We start from the raw sequence: 24,921 nt of genomic DNA, 5'->3' as shown, positions 1-24,921 counted from the left end.
GGTCTCACAAGTGTCCCATGTCCCCTCCAGACTTTGGCACATCCAGCTCCTCTCTGCCCCAAGAGGCCCCATGGCCCCTGAGTAGGAGCCATGGACAAGCCCTCCCAGAGAAATCCAGGCAGGGATTGCCTGACAAGCATCACAGGATGGACTTTGGGAAGACCGTGAACCCAAAAAGGAGGTTGTTCCCTGCCTGGACAGTCTTCCCAAAGTCCATCCTGTGATGCTTGTCAGTCCTGGACTCCTTCCCTTCTTCCCACCCCAATGTGTGTTCCTGCCTCTCCCTATAAATGCTGGGAAATCCCACAGGGCACATGATGGCTGGTCATACAAGAACAGAATTTTAGAATAATCAAATTATTAATGTTGGAAAGGGTGTCTAGGATCATCGGGCCCAACCATTCCCCCAGCACTGCCAAGGCCAACACTAAGCCAGGTCCCCAGGAGCCACAACTAGACATCTGCTAAATCCCTCCAGGGACAGGGACTCCACCACTGCCCTGGACAGTCTGTGCCAGTGCCTGACAAGGCTTTCAGTGAGGAATTTTTTCCTAATATCCAACCTAAGCCTCTCCTGGCACAACTTGAGGCCGTTTCCTCTGACTCTCAGATCCTTCTCTCAGCCTCTGCAGGAAGGAGTTGGTAAAAGTATGGGGTAAGGGGCACGCCAGTTGCTGACCTAGCACATAAGTCATGGATTTAAACCTCCAGGTTACCTGACATCCATGGATGAAGAATGCTTTAAAAGCTGCTCTGGTGACATGTTTAGAGTCATTTGGTGGCCTGAGAGCTTCCACATCACCTGTCTCCCCCTTGTCCAAACACTGTCCCTAAATTCCAGGGGTGAGACAAGGACTGCCACTTGCAGTGCTGGCTCAGGCTGGCCATCAGAGCAGGCTGAAGGCTTTGCACCCACTGTTTCATGCCAAAAGTCTGAGACAGGAGCTGACATGGTCCTGTGCTTCAGGATTTTGGCCAAACCGCCCCAGTAAAAGGCTGGTGTTCCAGATTTAGTTGAGCAGCATTTGCACAGCGTCAAGACTGTCTCTGCTTCTCACTCTGCCCCCACCCAGGGAATAGATTTTGAGGTGCTGGGAGAGGACACAGCCAGGCAGATAGGCCCAACTAATCAAAAAGGTATTTCATACCATATAATACCATGCTCAGCAATCAAAGGGAAAAGAAGGGGTCTGAGGGAATTTTAGGGGGATTATTTATGGTTTTTGCTCATGAACTGGCTGAACATCACCCTGCCTATGGGATGTGGTGAGGGATTGCCTTTGCATCCCATGTTTTGTTTTCTTCCCTGCGCCTCCACATAATCTTCACTTACTAAACAATTATTTCTGTTTGTTTGTTTGATCTTGACCCCCAATTTTTCTTGCTTTTATTTTCCTTTGCCCTTCACTTCAACCCATTGCAGGGGGGAGGTGAGTGGGAGCTGGGGCACAGTGGCTGCACAGCGGAGTTAACTCACAGAAGAAACACATCAGATACCCCATCCATACCCTATGGAGAGAGGCACGAGAGGACAATGCCCTGCATTGCAGTGCAGGTTTGGTTCCCAACAGGCTGGGATGGGTTTTGGATAGGTCAAGCAAAAAGCCTGGGTCCATTCAATGTCCCAGCGGGGTGAAAGATTCTTTCCTGGTCAGCCTGGAGACAGACTGTGGTGGATATACCTTGGTGAGCAGCTGCAGTCACAGGGCTCCAGCCCATTTTGGGCTTCTGCTCAATGCTATGTTGCTCCCACTGAATGTTATGTTATCCCCACTGACTTGGCACATGAATTAGTATGAGTTCATTAGTATATGAATTAGTACATGAGTTTATAAAGTTTATAAACTTTAACTTTTTATAAACCCCCTCCATATTGTGTAGACATTTCAGAACACCCCCGCCCGAACAATCAGGTGTGGGCAGAACACATAGAGAGGAAAGCACAGAGACCATAGCTCACATTTGAATTATTTATTGTGTTTTGCAGATGACCGAGGCCCTGCAGCAGGGATTTAAAGAGCTGCCCAGGAAGGGGTGATATCCCAGAGCCTGGCGGCAGGGCTGGGCTGTGGATGGACCTCCCTCACCCTCTGAGGTCATTTATCTGTACTTCTCCGTCAGAACAGAGGAAACACTGGACAGGAACTTGTCCCACGCTGCATGAACTTCTGGGGTGAAGTCATGGGGATAGTGGGCAGCCACGGAGCACAGGATACAGTGGGAAAGCAGCTGTAAGGGAAAGCAGCATGAAATCCATCACAATGAGTACCCAGTGAACCTTGGGCCCAGTGTGCTCGGGGATGACAAGTACATGTCCCAACTCAGGCTGCTGCCTGAGATGGGAGTGAAGAAGTACAGTTGTCTTTTGTTTAGGACAAAAGGCACTGCCTGATCCCACTCCCTCTTCTATGTGCCCCTTCCTCAAGTGCAACAAAATGTGACTGTTTATAATTTATTAAAACTTTGCTCCAGACAGGTGAAGTAGCTTGATGTGTGAGGCAGATTCATTGTGAATTACAGCAAAACCAGCAAAGATTTGAGTCTGTCTAACACAAACCACAGGAGTTCTTTGCCTGCACTGGGCCAGAACTTCCATTAAAAGACCCTATCTCAGGTTGAAAATCATATGAGAAACCGGCTGTGCAGCATAGTCAGGGATCAAGCTGCCATTAGAGACTTATGGTCTCTAATTTTGTGATGGGAGTTTCCACCCCTGAAAGTCTCTGTGCTCACTCACCTTGAAGTTCACGGGGTCCACCCTGAGGATGTAAGCATGCAGCTCACTGAGCTTGGCCAAAGCCCTTCGGATGTCATCAATGTTCTTCACAGCTTCCCCGATGGCACTCATGACCTTGGAGCCGTGCCCACGGAGCTGAGCTGAGCCTTGGCTCAGATCGAAGTGAGGGAAGTAGGTTTTTGTCTGGGGGTAGCTCAAGAAAAGCCTGGATGAGAACATGAGGAAGAGGGTCAGCAGTAGAAATGATATGAGGTGGTAAAACCGCAGAAAAGTGCAGTGTAAACCTGCAGCACATGCAGATTAGACAGCAGGTTTATCTGTATGTACTAGAGAAGAATTAAGTGTTAAAAATTATTTAAAACTTAGTGTAGCCTTGGGTTTGGTTTTGTTTGGTTTTGCTTTTAATAAATAAAAGCCCCGTCTTGTCACCAAACTTCCTGTATTATATTATAACCAAGTTTCCTGGACCTTCAAACAAAAATTAACAAACCACAATTGATATGAATGGTACTCAGAATCCTGAAAGGAGGATCCCAATACTATATATAGAGCTGTAAATAGGATTTAAGTCACTTTGAATAACATCAGAATTTCTGATAATTTCCAGATCCTTTTATACCGGCTTTTTTAATTGGTATGGACTTTGAATTACTGTGCCATTCTTCATGCAGGGGGTCCAGCTGTCTTGTTTCCTAACAGTTTGTTACTTAACAACTGGAACAATGAAACCTGAGCATCCAGTGAGTTTAGTGGACAGCTATTCTCTTAATGCATAAAAACTGCAAGAGAAAGTGCATCACTTGTACCATAAACCACTTAAAGTTTATTCCCTAACAGGGATAATGGTGTTTAGGACACTAAATATGAATGACTTTGAATTCCTCACCAGTGCTTCTGGCTATGAATTCTTCTGTATGGCTATAAGAAGAAAAAAAACCCTATTAAATTGTTTTAAAAAAGCATGCTTTACTGCCAGATTGTGAAGCACTTAGTAGCACAGCTATAACTCCTGGAGATTACATATCAAGCAGCACAACTCTTCATCAAGTCTCCCTGGTCCCAGCCTGCTCTCACTCACCCAAGTTCTACATGGGATGCATCCCAAATAGCAAAGCCCTCTTTGGAGGCCTGCTGGAGCCTTACCTCTCCAGGGATTCTGCCCCGATGGCATCGGCTTGGGTGGCCACCTTGGCCCAGATGGTGACCACGGCGGCTTTCTCGGCTTGGGTCAGCGTCATTGTGCAGGAGGTGCTGGCTCTGTCCCCTTGCAGTGACAGCTCAGAGCAGGTTTGGACTCACCACCTGGCAGCCCTGGTTATAAAGGGGAAGGGGGGAGCAGAGCTTGGTGCCTGTCCACACTCATTGGTCACTCCAGAGGCCCGCTGTGGAGTGGGGGACACTTATCTCCTGAGAAGCCATGGCTACACTGGCAAGGGTCAGCACACTGTCCTCCTTGCCTGCTGGCCTTATCAGCTTCTTGCTTCTTCACCTAACAGCTGTGTGGTCCAGAGAAATTGTCTGGACACATATTGCTACATGAACAGAGAGATAATGCTGCAAAAGTCCAGTGATGAAGCATTAGGACACATGTCTAAGCTGAGGAGCGTGTGGGCTGCAGCGCGCTAAGGAGCCTGGAGAGGAATCTGCATTTCCTCCCTTGGTTCACAGATGTGAACACAAGACTCTGAGCCTTTCTGACCCAGCCACTTCCAGTATATGTGGCTGCACCATGTGCAATATTTCACATAAAATAGTTTGTAGGTAGTGGTAGGGACAGGCTGGGAGATCTGCAGTGCAGTTCAGAGGAGAAATGAAATTCTGACTTTTTAAGAGTAAGTGCAGATTCTGCCATTTGCTTCAGGACTTCACTTTGCCAGACTCTTGCAAAGAATTAGGGACTCACAATTGCTGCCTGTGACAGTACTGGCAGTAAGGATTACTTTGAATACAGGAATACAGAGTTTGTGAAATTGAGTATGGTACTAGAAAAAAGTGTGTGTGAGAGAAAGCCCAGTCAGATTTCTTTCTTTAAAATCCTCAGACTGCACATCTTTGATTTCTAAGTGTATGATCTTACTGTTAGTTGTTCCCTGTACTTGAAATAGCCCTCAGCACTCCTGTTAGTGCTGGCTGTGTTGTGCTATGTGCTGCACATGCACAAGAGTTCCTGGTCCTACAGCAGATGGCTGGTACCATCAGCGCATGGGCCCTGGGTGGGTGAAGGACTGAACGAGCAAAATGAAGAACAGCACAGGTCTGTAATCACAGGTAAATGTGTCAAAGAAATACCCTACTGGAGATGGTTGCTGCAGAACCTCTGGGAGTAAATATCCTGCCAGCAGATAAAGCAGAGGTAAATCTTTGCCACACTGATAAACTACAGCAGCCTCAGCCATCACCACTGAGAGCTGGCAGCTGTGCACAGAGCCCTGGCTGGTACAGTCAGAGGGGTCAGATAACATCCTCTGCCCAAGCAGCCCTGCACACTTGTGTGGAGAAGGTTGGGGTGTCTCAGGCAGAGATGTGTCTGCATTTCACAGCAGCACTACCCACTGCCACAGAGGGTGTTCCCCAGCCATGGTCATCCTCCTACAGGGAAAGCCCTTCTAGGGATCTCATGATCCTTGGTGGTGCATGGATTGGGGCATGTGCAGCCTATGGACACCTGTACTGAAGCACAGGTGTCCCACAGGATGTGCCCTGGCCTTGCAGCCCCTCAGGAGCCACAGGAGATGTGCTGTGCTGCTGGAGAGCTGCTGGGTTTGAGGTGGCACCCGTGCGTGTGTGTATGGCAGGGATCTCTTCCGTGCTCTCACATGGGCATTGGTCTCTCCTCTCTGGGTAGACTCCACAGCCTGGAGGAGTTGATCCACAAAAAAAAAGACACCACTTTCCTGGGGCTGTGCCTCTGCCACTGCATCCTGGGCTTGGGTGGGAATGAACCAGTGGTAGGGTCAGAACCAGGGATGGGGTCAGACGGTAACTTCTGTATCCTCTGGTGTCCCCTCTTTGCTGAGGCAAGTGGCACTTGCAGAAGGACTCTGAGCCACCCCTTATACTCTGCACTGGGCTCTAATTTAAGCTTCTCTGCATGTCATCTGTCACACAAACTAGAATAAACCTTGGGCTTTCCCAAAAGGCAGGCACAAAGCACTTGGGCCTCTGAGTCTGCAAGCCTGGCTGGGTTTATGGATCTTGAATTATCATCCCCTCTGTGGAGGCCAACAACTCCTCTGGGATTTAATTTCAGATTGTGTTCAGTGCCACAGCTCCTCCTCAGTCCTCCTGACCAAGGGCTGGGTGGTTGGGTAATTCACTCACTTTAAGAGGGCATATGAAAGCAGACTCACCTGAGACACAAGGAGGACAATTGTTTTACCACAGGGAATATTATCAGAGGGCTATTTGTATACCTTCCCTTTGATACTGCCATACATACCCCCTGAAAACCCAGAGCTCACTCTGGCTACACTGATGCAGAGCAGTGCAGTCTCCATTTCAAAATACCACTGATAACACAGGCAGAGCCAGGGCATGGACAACATGGTATTCAATTTACACAAATTAAATGGATGGCAGTACCAAGAAAGGCTGTATTCATCATCCCTTGCTACACACATTTCCAAAACTTGCAGTTTTCCCACAGAAAATTTACTTTGAAAATATAGATGCTGTTGTGAAATATCCATTTACATAATGTTTTTGTCTCCTCCCCAAAGTGCTGCCTCTTACACGTCCTGTTGCATGGCAGTGCTCCAAGCTCTCCTCAGTGAGAGTGCTTTTAATCAGGGGTTACTCAACCAAGCTGTGACCCAGATAAACACAGGGATAAGGCACAGACCATCAGGACTCCTTCCTCTCCTGTGTAACCTGGGCATTGCTCCTCTGTGACTGCAGGATTAAGGTTTGTGAGTGCACAGAGTGATGTCTGCACAGGAGGATTCATCATCACTGAAATCATTATGGAATTTGAATTGCTTTTCTGAGAGTTACTCCTGCACTATCTGAAAAGCCACAGCAGCCGAAAGGTGACAGTGGTTTGTTAGAAGGAGCTCATTGCTCACTCAGGATCAGAGCTGTGCTGGGGATTGTTGTGGGAACTCCTCAGGAACAAACACGGTGGGAGAAGTCTGATCCTCAACACAACGTGACATGGAAAATGGCTCAGTTTTGCATGAACCTTTCAGCCAAATTCCTCCTTACAGTGCTGCAGCTACCCATGGGGTAGTGAGACAAGGGGGTCCTGGCCTCAGCAATGCAAAGAACTGGACAACCTGATTGCTGCTGCTTCTGTGTCACAGGACCAGTAGAGAAGACGTCCTCTGGGAAGCCCCACCAACCCTGCCTTCCTCCCTTGCTGCTGCTTCTGATGATGATCCACAGCTCCACTGCAGAATGTCCACCCTTGGGCATGTCATGAATCTTTGTCAGAGAATCACCAAAGGGGATTTTTTTTTTTTAATTGATGTAGGTATTTTAAAATCTAAAATCTGTTCCAAAAGCCGGCTACCAGAGTTTCTCATTTTAAACAGCAAAAGCAAGCAACAGACCTGTTAGCTAATTGTAAAAGTGGGATTTTAATTTCCAACAGCCCTGGTTGTAAATCCAGTTGAATGGCATCACTGTGAGATCAAGGACAACTTTCCCCATGGGCCTGTATTATCCACAGGAATTGTCTTCCCCTCAAGGAGAATGCTGTGAATAAGGGAGGACATATATCTGCTCTAACTCTGAAATATTTGAGGCATATTGCATTTTGAAAGTCTGGAAAGTGGAGTCTAAATCTTGGCTTTACTCTTTAATTTCCTACCGGGGCTTGAAGAACTTGCAATCATTGCTTTAAATGACAAGGCTAACTACAACTAAATGTGCAGGAGCTGGGAAAGACAGATAGGCCTATAATTCATTATTTAAGAAAATAAAATTATATTTTGAAGCAAGCACACTGAAATTTTAACATGACAGCCCAGTGCTGGTGTACAAGGAGTGCTCTGCTGTGATAACACGACTGGTCTTTAATCACCCCAGGACAACTCTCTCCCCTCAGCATTGCCTTCTCTTGCTCAGTTGTTATCGCTGGCCTTGTGCAGAATGGCCCTGCAGATTACACCCTGCTGGGGCTGCTCATCTCCCTCTTCAGCCACCCACCTCTGTCCTGTCCCTGGGGGGACTGCAGAGCAAAACCCAGAGTGGAGATATCTCAGTGTCCTAGCATCTAAGGAATGCAATGAAATATAGAAGAATTTGCATAAAACCCCAGGGCATCCTCAAATATAATTGCTGATAACTTCTGATCTCGATTAAACACAAAAAAAAAAAAATATGAAGGCACCAAGACTGCTGCCAGGGGAGTAATGCCACCCTTCCTAATCCAGAGGCAGGAGTAAAAGCACAGGAACCAAAAGCAGAGCTGTGAAGTGAACATGAGCATGTGGAGCTCACAGGTCTGACCTCCACAGCTGCCCCCCTGCAGACACTCTGGTGTCACAGAATTGTTAAGGTTGGAGAAACCTCTGCAATTATTCATCTGCAATATGGACACACTGGATTTGGCAGCTCTGATGGAAACAATCTACTGCCAGATGGTGGAAGAATGGAGAGGGACTGCAAGGGAAGACAGAGGGATTCTCCACCAGTGAATCCACTCTCAGTGGCACCCAGGCTGGCACAGGGAGGGTGGAGATGCACATTAAGCTCCTGCATCCTGTCTTTTGCCCATAGAAAACCCAGGAGAGATCATCAGTTCCTCTCCCACTAGGGAAAAAGCATCCACGGCCTCATTCCAACCCACAACAAATTACCTTTGTTCTCCCAATTAATTTAGCCTTCTGCTCAGGGTGTGTCACATGTGTATTTAGCTCCAGAATTGCAGAAATGTTATTTCAAAAAACTGTTTGAAATGTCCCAAAGAGGCATTGCAGCAGGCAAGTGTTCCTTTATCTCCATTCCCACTCTAATCACCAATGAGCTTCCTTGTTTAATAATGTTTTATGGAGCTCTTCTTTCCCTGTTGCTATTAGAAAGTTGCTGATGTGGAAAAAAAAAGCAGGGAAAGTGTAATGAGAAGAGTCATGGCAGACTGAACTCAGAAAAATTCCTATTCCCAGACACACTCCAAGGTATTAGGTTAAATCAGCACTGTTAAGCCCACCACTAAACCATGTCCCAAAATGCCACATCTGCATGTTTTTTGAATACTTTCAGGGATTGTGATTCCACCACTGCCCTGGCCAGGTCCAGTGCCTGTCCACCCTTTCCATGAGGATGATAACCTGGCGGGGTCTAGGCATGGGGGACATGATGAGTCCTCGCTGGTCTTTGTTACCAGCTCTCAGGAAAGCTCTGGAGTTAATGGCTGAACTGTCTGAAAGCCCACAAATGACCCACAGTGGCCAAATAACAGCATTGGGTGGTCCAGGATCCAGCAGCCCCTGTGGAGGGATCCAGGGCTGGGGCCACCATGCACTGTCTGGGTACAGGGCTGAACTGGGGGTGCTGGGCCATGCTGGGGGCACTGGGCTGAGCTGGAGGGTGCTGGCTGCAGGCATGTGAGGCACTGGGATAAACTGGGAGTACCTGGAACACTGAGTGGTGTCCATGGGACACTGGGATGGTTGAGAGAAATTAGGTGTCAGGTGCTGGTCTGAACTGGGGGCACTGGGCTGTACTGGGAATGGAGCTGTGTGTGGGGTGCTGGACATAACCTGGGGATGTGGTGCTGGTATGAACTGGGAGCACTGGGCTGTACTGGGAACGGAGCTGTGTGTGAGGTGCTGGACATAACCTGGGGATGTGGCTGTGGGTGAGGCGCTGGTATGAACTGGGAGCACTGGGCTGTACTGGGAACAAGCTGTGCAGGCTTGAGGTGCTCTCCAGAACTGGGGGCACTTGCCTGTACTGGGGATGGGGCTGTGTGTGAGGTGCTGGTCGGAACTGGGAATATTGGGCTGTACTGGGCATGGGGCCATGGGGTAGGAGGTGATGTTCAGAACTGGGAATACTGGGCTGTACTGGGGATGGGGCTGTGTGTGAGGTGCCGGTCTGAACTGCAGGCACTAGGTTATACAGGGAACCACGGAGGGTTATACAGGGGCCATAGAGGTTTGAGATGCTGGTCAGAACCGGGGCCATGGGAGTACGAGATGCTGGTCAGAACTGGGGCCATGTGGGTACGAGGTGCTGGTCAGAACTGGGGTCACGGAGGTACGAGATGCTGGTCAGAACCGGGGCACTGGGGGTACGAGATGCTGGTCAGAACCGGGGCACTGGGGGTACGAGATGCTGGTCAGAACCGGGGCACTGGGGGTACGAGGTGCTGGTCAGAACCGGGGCCATGGGGGTACGAGATGCTGGTCAGAACCGGGGCCATGGGGGTACGAGATGCTGGTCAGAACCGGGGCACTGGGGGTACGAGGTGCTGGTCAGAACCGGGGCACTGGGGGTACGAGATGCTGGTCAGAACCGCGGCCATGGGGGTACGAGATGCTGGTCAGAACTGGGGCCATGGGGGTACGAGGTGCTGGTCAGAACCGGGACACTGGGCTGCACTGGACCGGCCGTGGGTGGAGGGGCAGCCCCGCACGGGCAGAGGCGGCCCCGGGCGCAGCCCCGCCGGTACCGGCAGCGGCGGCCGCACCGAGCGCCGGCGGAAGCGGAAAGCGGAGCGGCCGGGCCCTTCCTGCGGGAAGCCGAGCCGGCATGGGCGAGAGCACCAGCCCCATCAGCGTGATCCTGGTGAGCTCCGGCAGCCGCGGCAACAAGCTGCTGTTCCGCTTCCCGTTCCAGCGCGGCGCCGAGCACCCCGCCGCGCAGGACAGTAAGTGCGGCCGCCGGGAGCTGCGGCTGGGCCTGGCATCCTCCCGTGGGGGGCTGGTACCTCACACGGACCCCTCACACCTCCCGTGGGGGGCTGGTACCTCACACGGACCCCTCACACCTCCCGTGGGGGGCTGGTACCTCACACGGACCCCTCACACCTCCCGTGGGGGGCTGGTACCTCACACGGACCCCTCACACCTCCCGTGGGGGGCCGGAACCCCCCATCACATCCTTCACACTGTCCATGGGGGCCTGGCACCCCTCACCTGGCAGTCCGCACCCCTCACACTGTCTGTGGGTATCTGTCATCCCTCACACACACTTGTCATACTCTGTAGGTATCTGTCATCCCCCACATACCCCTCACTCTCTGTGGGTATCTGTCATCCCCTCACACACACCCATCACACCTGTGGGTGGGTACCTGTCATCCCCCCACATACCCCTAACACTCTGTGGGTACCTGTCATCCACCCCACACATACCACTCACACTCAGTGTGTATCTGTCATCCCCTCACACTGTCTGTGGGTATCTGTCATCCCCTCACACACACCCCTCACACTGTCTGTGGGTATCTGTCATCCCCTCACACACACCCCTCACACTGTCTGTGGGTATCTGTCATCCCCTCACACTGTCTGTGGGTATCTGTCATCCCCTCACACACACCCCTCACACTGTCTGTGGGTACGTGGCTCCCCTCACTCCCCTTGTCCATGACAAGCTCCCCATGGGACCCTGCACCTCTCAGCCCTTGCCCTGCAGGTGCCCTCACTCCCCCCAGGTGCCCTGGGACTCCTTGAATCCCTCAATTGAACCACATTAGTGCCAGGTGTCACTATCCACCTGGTACCTCACCTCTGTCCCCAGGAAGGTGAATCCCATGGGGTTTGGGAGCTGCAGGGGAAGGAGGGGACAGAATAAGGATGGCACTGATTTGGAGGAATGGATTTGGTAAACACTATAAGCTTTAACCAGTAATGGGTAGGAACCATGAAACTTTAGTCTGTGGTCTTGAATAATGTGCTTGAGGGGGTTTAATTTCTCATGGAAAACAGGAGCATGGGGCTATTCAGGTGCCAGCACTGCTTGCACCTCTTACTTTGTGATTTGGAACAGTGCCTGTGGCTGGACTGGGACCAGTATCAGTGCAGGGCCTAAAGGTGGTGCAGGGTGATGGAGCTCTGTGATTTGGGAAATAGCATTGGTCAGACTTTTACTTTCCACTCTTGAACTGCAAACTGTTACCTGTATCAGCTTCTGTGCATGTTTCACGTTCTCCTCTTCATCCCCTGTAGGTTGAAATTTTTCTCCTTTTTTTGTGTTCTTTTGGGTGAGAATAGAAAAACATACAAACACACATTAAGCAGATTGTTCCTGGGTAAATTTATCTTTATTCTTTGTTTCAGACAAGCCAAGGAGTCGATATGCTGTGAATGGCTCTGGTGACACCACAGAAGATCAAGATGGGGACTCCAGGTAGGAGGGAAGACATTTCTTCTGCCAAAGAGGTTGACATGGAGGAGAGACAGCCTCCTGCTCTCTTGCCTCCTAGTTCTTAGGCACATTCTCTTGGACTGTACAGAAGACAACCTGGCAGAAAATGCTTTAATATCAAGTTGTGACCAACTTAGTGCTTAGTAAAGAGGACTGTCTCACGAGGCAGTGCTGCTGCATCTCTTGTTTTCTGGGCAAGGTCAGCTATTCTGTGCTCGTTAGAAAGGCAATATTACCCTTGCAAAACTAGGAGTATTAATCCTTTGGCAAAATCCCACTTTTCTTTACCTGCCTACTCCTAACTAGATATATTTTTCAGTTGCCTCAACTTCTTCCCTAGCTCATGTAATAGTCTCATGGAATTGCTGTGCACTAATGAATAACTAATTTTGTTTCTCAAGACAGAGCTGCTGTTGTGTCAGTGGAGTGACACAGTGGCTCAAAAGGAAACTGAGACTTGAAGAGAGTTTTTTAAGTACAGGAAATCAGAGGGTAACAAATGCACTGAAAATAGGCAGTGTGGTGTTCAGCATGTGTGTATGTATGGATGGACCCTCTAATTAGTTTTGTTGAACATTTGAAATCTGCTGCATAGTTCTAAATTTATCACTACTAAATATGAGAGAAATCTGGGAGAGAAAACTTTTTTTGTCTGTTGGCCCATAGTTCACTTGCAGATATGTATTTTAATCTCCAGTATTAATAAAAAAGACGTAATTGCTGCTCATCTCTCTTATAAGAGTACAAAGTAATCATCACTTTCCCACCCCAAAAAAGATAGCAATGTTGTTAACTTTGTGACAGAGAATGGTTTAGCTGAAATTAAAATCACCCACTTGACTGTAAACATCATCAGTAAATTTCATTTTCCAGGACTGGGATCTTATGAAAACACATTTTGCTTGAGGTAATTTATATCTTCTGCCTCTTCTGATGCCTTTGAAACCTTCAAACACAACCTTTGGTTGTGTGTCCAGTGAGTGCACTATGGACAGAGCAAATCATTTGTGTGTTTGGGAACTGAGTTGGGTTTTCAGGCTGGGCTGTGGACAGCAGGAAAGCTCAGTGCACACATTTGCTGGTTATCCCAGGGGTTTTGTTAGTGGCTGTTCAAACCCCTGGCTCTAGAATTTCCCTAGGCAGATTAAGAAGGTGTTGGAATGATACCAACTTCTGTCTGACACTGATTCTTGTTGCCTCTGCCCTTTTGGTAGGCTGGACAAAGCACTTAATGTGTGGCTGTGTTTATGGTATGTTGCCTGTGTTGCTGAATTAGTGTGAGACAATATGTGGTTACTGCAGTGATGTAGGAAAAGCTTTTATCATTTCAAATGATGGTCAGGTGAGAAAACTGCTGGTGTTTTCTGAAACAGATTTTAAATTGAACGTGCTGCCGTGTAACCTACACGAAACAAATATTTAAATTGTTTCATTGTAGTGATGTCCAGAACACTGGGCATGAATGTTCATGCTTAATCTACTGGTCAGGTATTTGTTACTAATAAAAGAATTTTTTCAGATCTGTCTGTATCTCCCATGATATGAAAAGGGAAATAGAAGAGCAGCAGCATTTCTGTTGCTCTGAAAATTTATTTCTTCTAGATGCTGGATATTGGAGTCTAGCACAGTGCTGGTGCTGCTTATATGGCTGGGCATCTGCTTTCTGAAATTCAGAGACCCTTTAAAATTGTGTTTGTTTCCAGTTTGATTACTGAAAGCTTTTTCCCAGCAGCCGTGTAATCATCACTCTTAAAAGTCCCCTGCAACCCACACAACTGATGTAGCAGTTAAATGTGTCCTCTTCAGTGGTACCTGCTAGTAGAAGAACATGCTGATTCTCTTGATATACTGAGTGCTGTTGATTTAAATTAGACAAGAGGATTTTTGTTGGCAAAGTTCATATTTTTCACTGGCTGGTACAGGTGGAAAAAATATGCAAGTTTAAAGTACACAGATGCTTCTTCCAGCAGAAGAGAAAAAGACATCTTCAAAACTGTGGAACGGATTGCTCCAACTTTGATTTGTATCAGGCAATTTTAGGAGTAACAGAAGTTGGTGCCTTGGAATAGAAAAGATTCCAAGGGGAGAGTGGAGGCAGAAAAATGCAGATCCCCTGGAGGGAGGGAGGGAGGTGCACTTGCTTTGTAAGCTGGGAAAGGAAAGGAGTTTAACTTTCATAAGCCATGAAACCAATATTATCATTGATTTTTTCCTCCCCAACATGATGAATTTTTGCTTCAGTTTGTGTGTTTCCATTGAAGATCAGGTTGTAGAGACCAAGAATGGAGCTACTGGTTTTGTGAGAGCCATTCCTTCAGTGGCAGCTCCATCCATGTAAGATCCTTCTTCTGCAGTTCCCTTCCTGGACACTCAGACCATGGAGAGAGTTCATCAGCATGAAGTACAGTCTGTTTTCTGGTGGTGATGATTTTCTGTCTGAAATTGCCCACAATAAAAGTCATCTATGAAGTGGTTTTGTATTATTTTTGGAAGACTTCGTCAAGGAAGAGTTGGACAAAGGTTCCTTTCAATCCCTGCATGTCAGGAGCACCCACAGGTGTTTTTGGTGGCACAGAGAGAGGCTGTGGGGTGGGCAGACTGCTAGGTTGAGTTGGTGGTGTATGGCAAGTTTGATAATGTTGTAGGGTTGAGGTTTTCCCACTGCATGCTCAGTACAAAAGTTATTTCAGATTTATCTTGTAGCTGCAATAGTTCCTAAGAGGGTTGGAGTCATCCTTTTTTATACTGGATGGCTGTCTTTAATTTATTAGTAATCTAGCACCAATTGTGCTCTAGGTAATGTTTACTGTTGCTTTTTCCCCTGAGCTATTGGCACCCAGATCAACTACTTTGGAACTGACCTTTCCTAGAGTAGTTGAGGTGCATGTATTTCTTAATGCTCTCAGGAGGAACAAAAGTAGATCAGTTTGGGTGCTTTAACTCCATTTCCATGTCACATATTTGTATAGATAATTGGATTTCTTTTATTCTCTTTTATTCTTTTATTTTAGGCTCAATTTCCTTGTCATTGTTATGCTTTTTGGTTTTTTATAGACAATGGCAGCCTATTCATTATAATCCTTCCTCGAGGTTACTGAGGTGTGTTTGCTTGTATTAATTTCTGCTCCCTGGAGCTGTGTTTGGGTCCTCAGAATACATATTTTGCTTCCTGCTGAAAGCAAGTTGAGCAGCAAAAAATGTTTGAGGTGTGTTGATGGGGGCCATGCAACAAAAAGGTATTCAGAAGACTGTGACTGTCAAAACAATTTGCTTGTCAAGTCTCTCTTTGTTGGCTTCTTCTCAGCCTTTCATAATTTGCACTCTTCAAAAACATCCTTCAGTTTCTGAGTGTTTTACCAGGAGTACACCCCCTCCCAATGTTCATAGAGATGCCTGCCAATCTTCTTTCTTTCCCCTGAAAAAATATGAGGCAATTACTCATTTGAAGCCATAAAATAATGCTATGTTAAATTGGTTTGGAAAAGTTTTTTTGAGTTTTTCTGAAGGTGGTATAGCCAGCAAGCAAATATTCTAATGAGGAGGCACATATAGTAACATATGTTACAGCAGACTTTGTGTTTTTAGTAGCAGAGCTGACTAACTGAAGGAGTTTTAGCAAATTTAGCAAATGCTTCTGTTATAAAAACCCCAAGTTACTGACAAACAAGGGTTTGAATGTCCCTTTCTAACAAACAGTAGTTCTCCTGTGATAACATTTGTTTCCTCTGTCCCTTTCACTGGACTGCAGTGTTGTTCCTTGTATTTGTTCTGAAAGGCTTCCTTTCTGTAAGCCTGTGCTTTTCCATTCATCCACCCATTCCTTGAAACACCCTTCCTGTAATGTCACCCCATTGTGCAATTTGTCATTTAGGTTCTCTAGGTTCTCTTCATTGTCACTGGCAGAAATCTGCTGTGTTTTGTATTAAGTAAATTTTGGAGGTTTTCAGTTTGCCTTCCCTTTCTCATGTGGGATATTATAAAGCTTATATCAGGTTCATTTTCCAGTACATTTATGAAGTTGTTTCAGGAAACAAGTAAGTTTTTAATCTTAATTGGAGGAAAAAGTGGCAGTTGGATGCTAAAATTGAAACAGGTGTTTCTGATACAAAAATGAATACAGGTGGTAACTCAGTCCTGCTCTGTACACCTGTTATAAAGAAGGGTTAAGGATTCTTTGCCTTGAAAGCTTTTTCAATCTCCTTTTCCTAAGCTGTGCTTATTGCCTGGGGCACAGAGCAGGGCAGAGAAGGACTTGATGTGTGTGCTGTGAGTGTGGCCAGCCTTGTGCCTGCTGTGTGGATCCCTGCAGGAGCAGTGCTGGCTGGGGGTGCCAGGCCCTTCACAGAATCCTGCAAATATAATCACTTGGCATCCTCTTTTCCTAAGCCTTGTGGGTATGGAAGTGCTGGAACCAGTTTGGAGGAGCTGTGGGTCGTTTGAGGCTGCTGGTGAGGTTCTTTGGTGGAAATGATAGCAATAGTCTAGGAAAGAAAGTGAGGTGTAGAATCTGCTCTAAATTAGGCTGCAACCTCTTCTGTTTCTCTTAAGGTAAGCTTGAATTAAAAAGTGCCATGGAAATCAGCTCCATAAATGCTGTGTACTGTGGGAAAACACGTGGCAGCAGCCACTGCTAGTGCAAGGGCTAAATTACCTTAGCCTGTTTCCTCCATGTTGTCAAACAGCCTGCAATATATTCTTGGAATTCACCTTCCATTAACTTTTGACTCCCCTCAACAGTTGTATTTCCTTGACAAGAGTTTGACCCTTAATAGTTCACCCTCGTTTTTAATATTATCTCTTTTTTTTCTCTTTTGTATTTTGTGTACTTGCCTCGTTTATTTTCTTTTGTTGTGTTTTGTTTTGTGTTTATGGCCATGTTCCCATTTCAGAGACCAATGTCCTCTAACTGATGAGCAATTGGTTTCAGGGTAAGACCAAACATTCTAAACAATCACCTTTGTCTAGAATGGCTTTCTTTTCTCACCATCCTTTTAATTGTGCTTTTGTTTCTGGTTTCTGTTTTACACTGAATGATGAGAAAATCATATGCTAAATCACAGTGTCTGTAGGAAATGTATTGCTAAAGGTTTGTGCCAGGATAATTACCAAGGTCCTACTAACATTTCTGTGCTTCCTGTAGGGAATCCAGAATGGATGTGGCACTGTCCCTTCTATGAATTGGGAAAAGCTGGGAGGCTCTGGGAATGCAGCAAGTATAGCCTTGGCATTGTGGTTATTCCAACAAGGAGCCCTAAATCAAATTGTTTTCTGAGAGAAGTGACTTGAAAGTACAGATCAGTGAGTAATCTATTTAATCCCATGGTAATGATGGAGAGCTCTTTAGAGGACCTCGGGCTGAGCAGCTGTGCTGGTTGCTTGTTCTTAGTGCCCCACTCAGCTAAATGGGATGATTACACACATAGAGGGAAAAGTGCTTAACTCAGAGCCCCAGAAGGAAAAAAATTAATGCATCCCTAGTCCCTGCTTAACATAAACCTCACCTACATACTCAGATCCTGTTCTGAACTACTTCAAAGGAAAATTCTTTATAAAAACCTTGCTTTGAATTCCTGTGGCATATAAAAAGTTACAATCCATTCTTGGGGGAAAAAATGAATTAATGTTTGAATCTTCCCCTGTTCTTTTCAGTGTGCTGTTGCTATGTTGTGCTCTGGAGAGAAGTGGTAGAATATATTGGACAAATCTTTTGTTTGTTGTATATTCTTTCTGCCTGCCGAATTCCTTAGTACGGAAGAGGTTTGCTTCCCCCTGGAATTCACAATGCTCAGACTAATCTCATGAAAGAAGGGTTACTGCCCAACTGCAAAACTTAATCTGCTTCTTACAAACTCTTGGGCTCTGAAAAGTCAGTGTTTTAAGTCATCTTAACATACCCCAAGATGGGAAAATGTGTATTGAAATATTTAAAGTGTTATTTTCTAGGATGAGGTGACTAACTGAAGTGTTATTTTCTAGGATGAGGTGACTAATTGAAGTAATGGGAATAACACATCTGCTGTTCTTCAATTTCCCTATTGACCTGAGGCCTAAGAAATGTCAAAATTATGTAGAGCACTGGGGGTTAAAAAAACTCCAGACAGCAAAACTATAAATCCAGGCTGTCAGAGGAGGAGAACAGGACTGGAGTCCAGATGATTCTTGGGAGAGCCTGTGGTGGTAGGAGGTGCTCCTGTGTCGGGATTCTGTCCCTGAGCATGTCCTCTGACTGCAATTCAGTACCCTCCCAGACAGAGAAGACCCTGCTAGTGAGAAGATCCGGAGGACTTTCCAAAATCAGCCTTTTAATCTTTTCCTCCCCAAAAAGCCATATGCAAGGTAGGGCAGACAGGCCTGTTGGTGTCAAGAGCTCCCCTGGGAAACTGCTGAATTCCCACCTTTAGCACCACATTTATCTGTTGAAAGATCTGCTGGTGTAATTCCTTGTGGAAGTTATGAGAATGATCAGTTTATCAGCTCCCAGGTATCCTTTGCCAAGGCTGGAGGAGTGAAGGGGAACTAATTTCTTAACAGGAAGACGACATTTTCTAGTTTGCCCTCCTTCTCCCTTCACCCCCAAAAACATATGCTCCTTTTGGATCCAGTGCTGTTCCCATCTTCCTGGCTCCATAATGAGCCTATTAATGAGCAGCTGAACAGGGTGAAAAGAGGAGGAGAAGCTCACTGCTGTCATGGTGACTTTTTTCTATTTTGAAAGTGATTTTGAATGTGATCTCCAGGGACTGTCAGTCCAGGTCCTGTTCCAGCGCTTTGCCCTTTGCTCCCAAACTTCCCAAGTTGTGCAGCCCAGTGGTTGAAGAGCATGGGCTCAGTGGCCCCAGGGTCTCTGGCTAGTCTCTGCTTGCCCTTAGCTTGGAGTTTGGAGCAGAGCAGTCAGGGATTTGGAAGTTTGTGCACAGCTGCTCCTTCCATAAACCAAACAGAAGCAGCGTGCTGTGGTCAGGGAATCTGTTTGTACAAGCACCTGGGGCTTTGGCAGTTTGGACCTGTGTGGTCCTTCATCTCCAGTATTTGTAAATAAAAGGAATTCCCCATGTCCTTGAGTGCATTTGTCTTAATTTCTGTAGTACTCCATGACTCAGAGGGAAGCAGGACTAAGGTACATTAATTGCTTCTCTGGGCATGGAAGGCTCACTTGTGGCCAAGAGATAAGATGAGCACAGTACACACCCATGCCTGCCGTCCTGTCTGAGTGATACTGGGTTATCTGGGATACCTGCCTGCTCTAGGGGGATGGTCTGGCAGGGACACACATCCCTGGGTGTAAATACACAAAACGAAATAAACATTTTCATTCTTAAAAACCAGCTCTCATGAGAAAGTGGTCTGAAATTCATTAGGTCAAGTAGGAGGTTCTGTAAAACAGATGAGGAGAGAACTTGTTAATAACAAGCCTTGCACTGCTTCTATTCTAGAGCAACAAGTTTACTCTAGCAGCTGAGGTCCCTCTTCCCTGTGGGTTTGGGCTTCACTGTCCCAGGGGACACCTTGAGGAAAACAACTCTTGGCAGAGACCAGACCAATGTTGAGAGAGCAGTTGTGGAATTCCTCCCTTGTCACATGGGATTTTTAGCTGGTTTTGCAGCACTGGCTGTGTTTCACAGGGCAGACCCCTTGTGGATACTTGCCCTCCCATCTCAGAGCTGCTGCCTTGCCCTCACCAGTCCAGAGCAATTCAGTAACCCCATGGCTGGGCTTTGGGAAGGGCCTGGCCTGTTATGAATGTAATTTATCAAATGAGAAAGCCCAGGTGAGGCCAGGCAGCTCTTGGAAGGTGCCAGTGGGCTGCTGAGCACAGGCTGAGATCTATTGAATGAGGAACTTGAAATGTCACTGATGAGCTTTAGGAAAGGAAGGACAAGCATTGGCCATGTTTCTTTTAATTGAATCAGCTCTTTCTTGCCTTCCCCTCTGCCATACTGGGTGGCTTAAAGATCTCTGTTGTGCTTGAGTGACAGGCTGTGTCAATATGTAGTTGCTTAGTAAGTTCATTAACCTGCAGCTAAATCCAGGCAATGGCTAACTCCAGCTCTTTTTATATTTAAGCAAACTGCATCTAATCTTTTCAATGTATTTTGCTGAGCATGTAATTAAATGAGCATGACCCTGCAGTCTTTGTTGTGAACGCTTCCTGTTTTATAATTGTAATGATCTGAGGGATGTAATTTAGGGGTCCTTAATTTTACATAATTGGTGGTACTCCAGGTACAGCAATCTAGTCGCAATTTACAGCACCTTAAAAACTTTGGAGTTAAATATTTCTGTGTTTGGAGGAACATTTTGGGGGTGTGCTTTTTGAAAACGGTAATAATTTCTGTTTCTGCTCTTCAAGGTTCTCAGATGTCATCCTGGCAACAATTTTGGCTACCAAGTCAGATATGTGTGGCAAAAAGTTTGAATTGAAGATTGATAATGTTCGCTTTGTTGGCCATCCCACCTTGCTCCAGCATGCCCTCGGGCAGGTAGGTATGAGATCCCCTCTGGGTCCTGCCTTCTTCACAAACTGCCTGACTTTAGGGAGGAAACCTGCAATTAGAATGTGCATGCTGGCTTTTGATCCTGCTTTTATTTCCTGATGCTCCAAGCTGTCTTTTACTTCTGGGTCAGTGGAGTGAGTAGCAAACTGAGGGAGCTGTCAGTGATCACAGAAACTCTTCTGGTTGCTGTAGGGAAGCAGTGTGAGTAAAGAGAAGTAAAACTGGGCACTCCAACTCAAAAAGCTGTTTCTCACTATTTTAGTTACTGCAAGTTAGCTTTTAGCACCTCTAATTAGTTTGGCAGTTAAAAAAACACCACCAAAAACCTTCACAAATGCTAAAAGCTGCGTCAGCCTTGTTTGGCTTTTAACTTTTCCTGAGGCTGAAGATGATCCACAAGACTTAGATGGAATATGTAGGATGTTGAAAGAGATCTAAAAGTTTCTTGTGGACCAAGTCAGGCTGCTCTTTGCATTGAGACCTTCCTCCATGGCCCATGTTTTAGGGGCTTAGAATGAGAGCAGTTTGCTACCTGGGCTATGTAAAAGGCCCTGCTTAAATCCAGGAAAGAATTCACCTCCTTCTGTGTTCCTAATATTCCCTGTCCTATTCCTTCTTCCTGATCAACTGTAGGAATGACCTAGGTTTTGGTAATTTCTGAATCCAACACTGATCCCTGTCACTGAACTGCTTTGGTCTCATTTTTCATCAAATTTGCTAAGTCATTCCTTTTTTTGGGTAAAAAGAAGTCTGCTTGCCAATTCTGTCCTATAATTAGAGGTGGAAACAGCTTGTTGGTAACTGCTGCATGATATTTAGAGGACCAGACTGCTTTAATCCCAGTGAGGAGCTGGCCTAAAGCATCAAAAGATGCTACTTTGGGAACTCAGTTGTGGGTCTGCAGGAAATGTCATGGCGGATCACCAAGACTCAGTCCTGAAAAGGTTAAACTGTCTTGGAAGACAGGAGTCAAGTGTGCCCAAGCTGTGCAAATTCATCAGCAGCCCCAGGCAAGGCAAGTGGTGAACCAGGCCCAGGGTCTGTACTGGGACCCCAGCCAGGAGCAGAAGGAGACAGGGCAAGGGTGGGATGTACTTAACCAAGGGTCTATCCAGGAGATAGGCACAGATCCAAGGTCCATCCTGGACACAGCACAGCTCCAGGCCCTGGGCTGAGCTTAAATGGGGCTCCCAGCTCACAGACTCTGGTGGGGTCCTGGCCAGGGCCATTAAGACCTTTTGATGCCCTCAAGGCTCTGACAGCAGTGACCTGTTTGCCTCAGATCTATTTCCTTTCTTTTGCTAATCTCATCTGAAAGGTTCAACTTCCAAAATGTGCTGTAAACGAGGTTAAAAATTTGCATTTGCATTTTTTTCACCACTTATTTTTGTACATTCTTTCCAATCAGTTAAATCCTAATTGCATGAAATGTCACTTCATTTCAGTTTGTCTAAATTAAATTGTATCTAGGCAAATAAATAAAGTTATAAAGAGCTGTAAACACTTTTTTGTTACTTCTGAAGGAACTTCTCTCTGGGTGTGTCTTATCATCCCAGGAGGCACCCCAGAACTTTCTAGAGTCCAGAATCTTCTAGATGTGGCAGCCATCTCTGCTGGTTTGTGCCAGTCTAAATCTGGGACCATCCTGCAGTTAGGAGGAAGCCAGATGAAGCTGCTTTTCCATGGAGCTCAGGCAGTGTCTGGGGTAACCCAGCAGCCTCTGCTTTGAGTTTCCTCAGAAACAGTAAATTAATCCACAGGACAGCTCAGCAAATTCTTACTTTGATGTGATTCAGGAGTTACAAGAGTACAAACATTTAATCCTGTGTGCCAGATTGCTTTTTATGTAGCAATGTTCTGAAGTCTTCAAATTCCTTCAGCATTTTCTTTCCCAGCTGAGTCGTCTTCTTTTTTTCTGCATATGAAATCTAGCCTGCCTCTCAACTGATGTTAGTGGTGGTAGTTTCTCTGATTTTAAGGAAGGAACAGGATCAGTCCTTACACTTGGAAATTCACAAGATGTCCTGGAACCTGTAACTCCAGAACAGATAAACACAGTAAACTGCCTTTACCACTCTCTCAGCACTGCCTTTCTGACAGAATGTAATTTTCACTTTAGGACAAAAATACCCCCAAATATGTATCACCTCTTAGTTTTCTAAATGTTGAGACTCCTGAGTGAAAGCAGTCAGATTTTGGAGTTCAGTCCCGAGCAGTTCACTGCTGGTTCTTGGAACCTGTGCGGAAGGGCAGATGCTGCTCTGTGTTTGCCCTGGCTCAGGTGCTGCACATACTTCGGGTAGAGAGCAGCTATTGTTTGGCCTGGCAGGTTCCAGCTGTTTGCATTTGGGATTGGGTGGGTGTTGAGCAGGGAGCTGCAGGGGGGTGGGAATGTCCTCTGCATTTTGTGCTCCATCTTGTGGCGACACTGCTCCCTTTGGAGTTGGTCTGCCTGTGCAAATTCCACTTGCTTGTCTCAGCTCCAGCTGTTTCTTCTCACTGAAAAGTTTGAATCTGCCTTAGGGATGGAGCTCTCTGCTACAAAGAGAATAGAGGGGCTGGATAATGTGTTTGAAATCCTTCAGGAAGGGAAAATTCAAACCTTTTATTTTAGCACTGCTGTTCTAGAGCATCTTTTGGCTGATTAAAGCAGCACTTTGTAACAGGATGCAATTTGAATGTGGATTTTAGGAAAGGAAGGAATAGGTGTGGCCTGAGATCTGTGGAATTCTATTGACAGTATATCTGACAGTTATGCTAAAGAATTTAAACCTAAAGTCCCTAATGATGCTAAATGTAATAACTGACTCTAAGAAAGAATGCTGTCTTAACTGACACTCATTTCCATGCTTGTGACTAAAAGGCTTTGGTTTAAGTCTTCACAGCTGCTCAGCAAAGGCTGTGTTGTAGACTAACTGTGACACTCCAATTAAAAACAAAAGCATAGTTCTATATTTTGCCAGTCATATTTGATGTTATACATTGATTTGTCTGCTCTCTTTTCTCAGCTTGTTATTTAACTAGGGCTTTTTAAAATTTTTTTTTAATTACATTCCCTTTGTTACTGTCTCCAGCTGACACTAGCTGATGGGATTTTCTAAAAAATATTTTTCAGGTATCCAAAACTGACCCCTCACCAAAGAGAGAGATGCCCACCATGATTCTGTTCAACGTGGTGTTTGCACTAAGGGTAAGGACTGTCTCCATTCAATCTGACAGGGGGATGTGCCTTGGAAGCATGAGAGAATGCCGTAGGCTCACACTCCAGGCTTGTTTTATGATTAATGGCCAGTGTTTGAAAGCTGCCTCCCCTCAGCAGTGGGGTCACTGTAAAGGGAGAGTGCCAGGGAGCAGCAGCTGAGCAGCTAAATGAGAAGAAAGTACAAATGAAGAATAAAGAGGTTTCAATGTTCAGTAAAAACCTAGAACAAATGCATAGTTTCTGCCTGGAATTTTTTTCAGGCTTCCTCTATTAACTAGATGCTAGTGTTAAGAGATCCTGGCTTGGCTAATTAGGTGTATAAAGCCCTAGAAATTTCATTATGTTCAAGCATTACTTGATTTCTAAGCCCTGGCTTACTTTTCTCAGTCCACAGGTTTTTTAAAAATAAAAGAGGGAGATGGAATAGTTGTCTCTCTGGAAATGGTTGATTTTTGTTCAACTCTATGTAATGTCATTATTTAAAAACCTCCAGCTCCCTGCTAGTGAAAGAACATTTTTTTCTTTTTAGCACCAGTACTTTTCTTACCACTGGCTTTGCAATGGTGAGATGGACATGGCCCCAGCCTGCATGACTTGTACTCAGATGAGGAGCAAGATTTCACACAAGACAATTACTTGAATCAAGCCAGAAATTGTTTACAGAGCTCTGCTGGGAATGCAGTGTTCCTGTACTTTAGGACACTCCTGTGTCAGGGAGTGCTGAATTTGCAATGGAGGAGTTGATTTTAGATTTCACATGTTAAGAGATGTTATTTTTGTGTATTGTTAAAGCCCTGTGCTTTGCTTGCAGGGAAGTGTGTGTAGATGCACCTGCAAACACAAACATTGATGCACACTGAGCCATGTGGCAGCAGAAGTGTTGAAACCAATGCTCTTTCATTCACAGTGAAGACAAGCCCACATTTTTCTGGAATCTAATTTCTAATGCTTCTAGGAAGACTTGCTTTCTTTGCCCTTCAGCCATGTGATGATACTGATGTAATTGTGTGTGTGATGCAGCACTGAATCCATTTGCCAAATGAGACACTCTTAGTTCACAGGGAGCAGCCAGGTTTCTGGAAGGTGTTGGGCAAGAAGCAAGTGGAAATTTTTTTCCTGGGATGGAGTGGTGCAGTGCAGGAGGTGGGTGGAGGCCCTCAGAGATAAAG

At 46.1% G+C, this 24,921-nt stretch overlaps 2 protein-coding genes and 1 long non-coding RNA gene across 6 annotated transcripts in view; 2 read left to right on the top strand and 1 right to left on the bottom strand.

Annotated features, from left to right (window-relative positions):
- Positions 1-2,100: 2,100 nt before the first annotated feature.
- Positions 2,101-3,975, bottom strand: HBAP (hemoglobin alpha, subunit pi). The gene is given in 3 exon segments (NM_001204245.1): positions 2,101-2,229; positions 2,738-2,942; positions 3,881-3,975. Coding segments are annotated over 3 exon segments (429 nt in total).
- A 6,393-nt stretch (positions 3,976-10,368) lies between these two features.
- Positions 10,369-24,921, top strand: part of NPRL3 (NPR3 like, GATOR1 complex subunit) — a 40,928-nt gene continuing 26,375 nt past the window's right edge. Inside the window, exons 1-5 of one of the 4 annotated variants that reach the window (XM_030284885.4) lie at positions 10,369-10,553; positions 11,968-12,037; positions 16,945-16,983; positions 20,406-20,535; positions 23,666-23,740. In XM_030284885.4, the coding sequence (XP_030140745.1) occupies positions 10,436-10,553; positions 11,968-12,037; positions 16,945-16,983; positions 20,406-20,535; positions 23,666-23,740 (432 nt within the window). In that variant the 5' untranslated portion in view covers positions 10,369-10,435. Of the gene's footprint in view, positions 10,554-11,967; positions 12,038-16,944; positions 16,984-17,195; positions 17,354-20,405; positions 20,536-23,665; positions 23,741-24,921 lie in introns of all 4 variants that reach the window. The other 3 variants (XM_041719077.2, XM_030284886.4, XM_032751106.3) reach the window with 3 other exon arrangements.
- Positions 12,044-13,572, top strand: LOC140685061 (uncharacterized). Its single transcript, XR_012058236.1, has 2 exons — positions 12,044-13,019; positions 13,147-13,572. It is a non-coding gene; the product is annotated as an uncharacterized lncRNA (long non-coding RNA).

This window comes from Taeniopygia guttata, chromosome 14 (genome assembly GCF_048771995.1).
Source record: "Taeniopygia guttata chromosome 14, bTaeGut7.mat, whole genome shotgun sequence".
Lineage (NCBI taxonomy): Eukaryota > Metazoa > Chordata > Aves > Passeriformes > Estrildidae > Taeniopygia > Taeniopygia guttata.
This window is presented reverse-complemented; position numbering and strand designations above follow the sequence as displayed.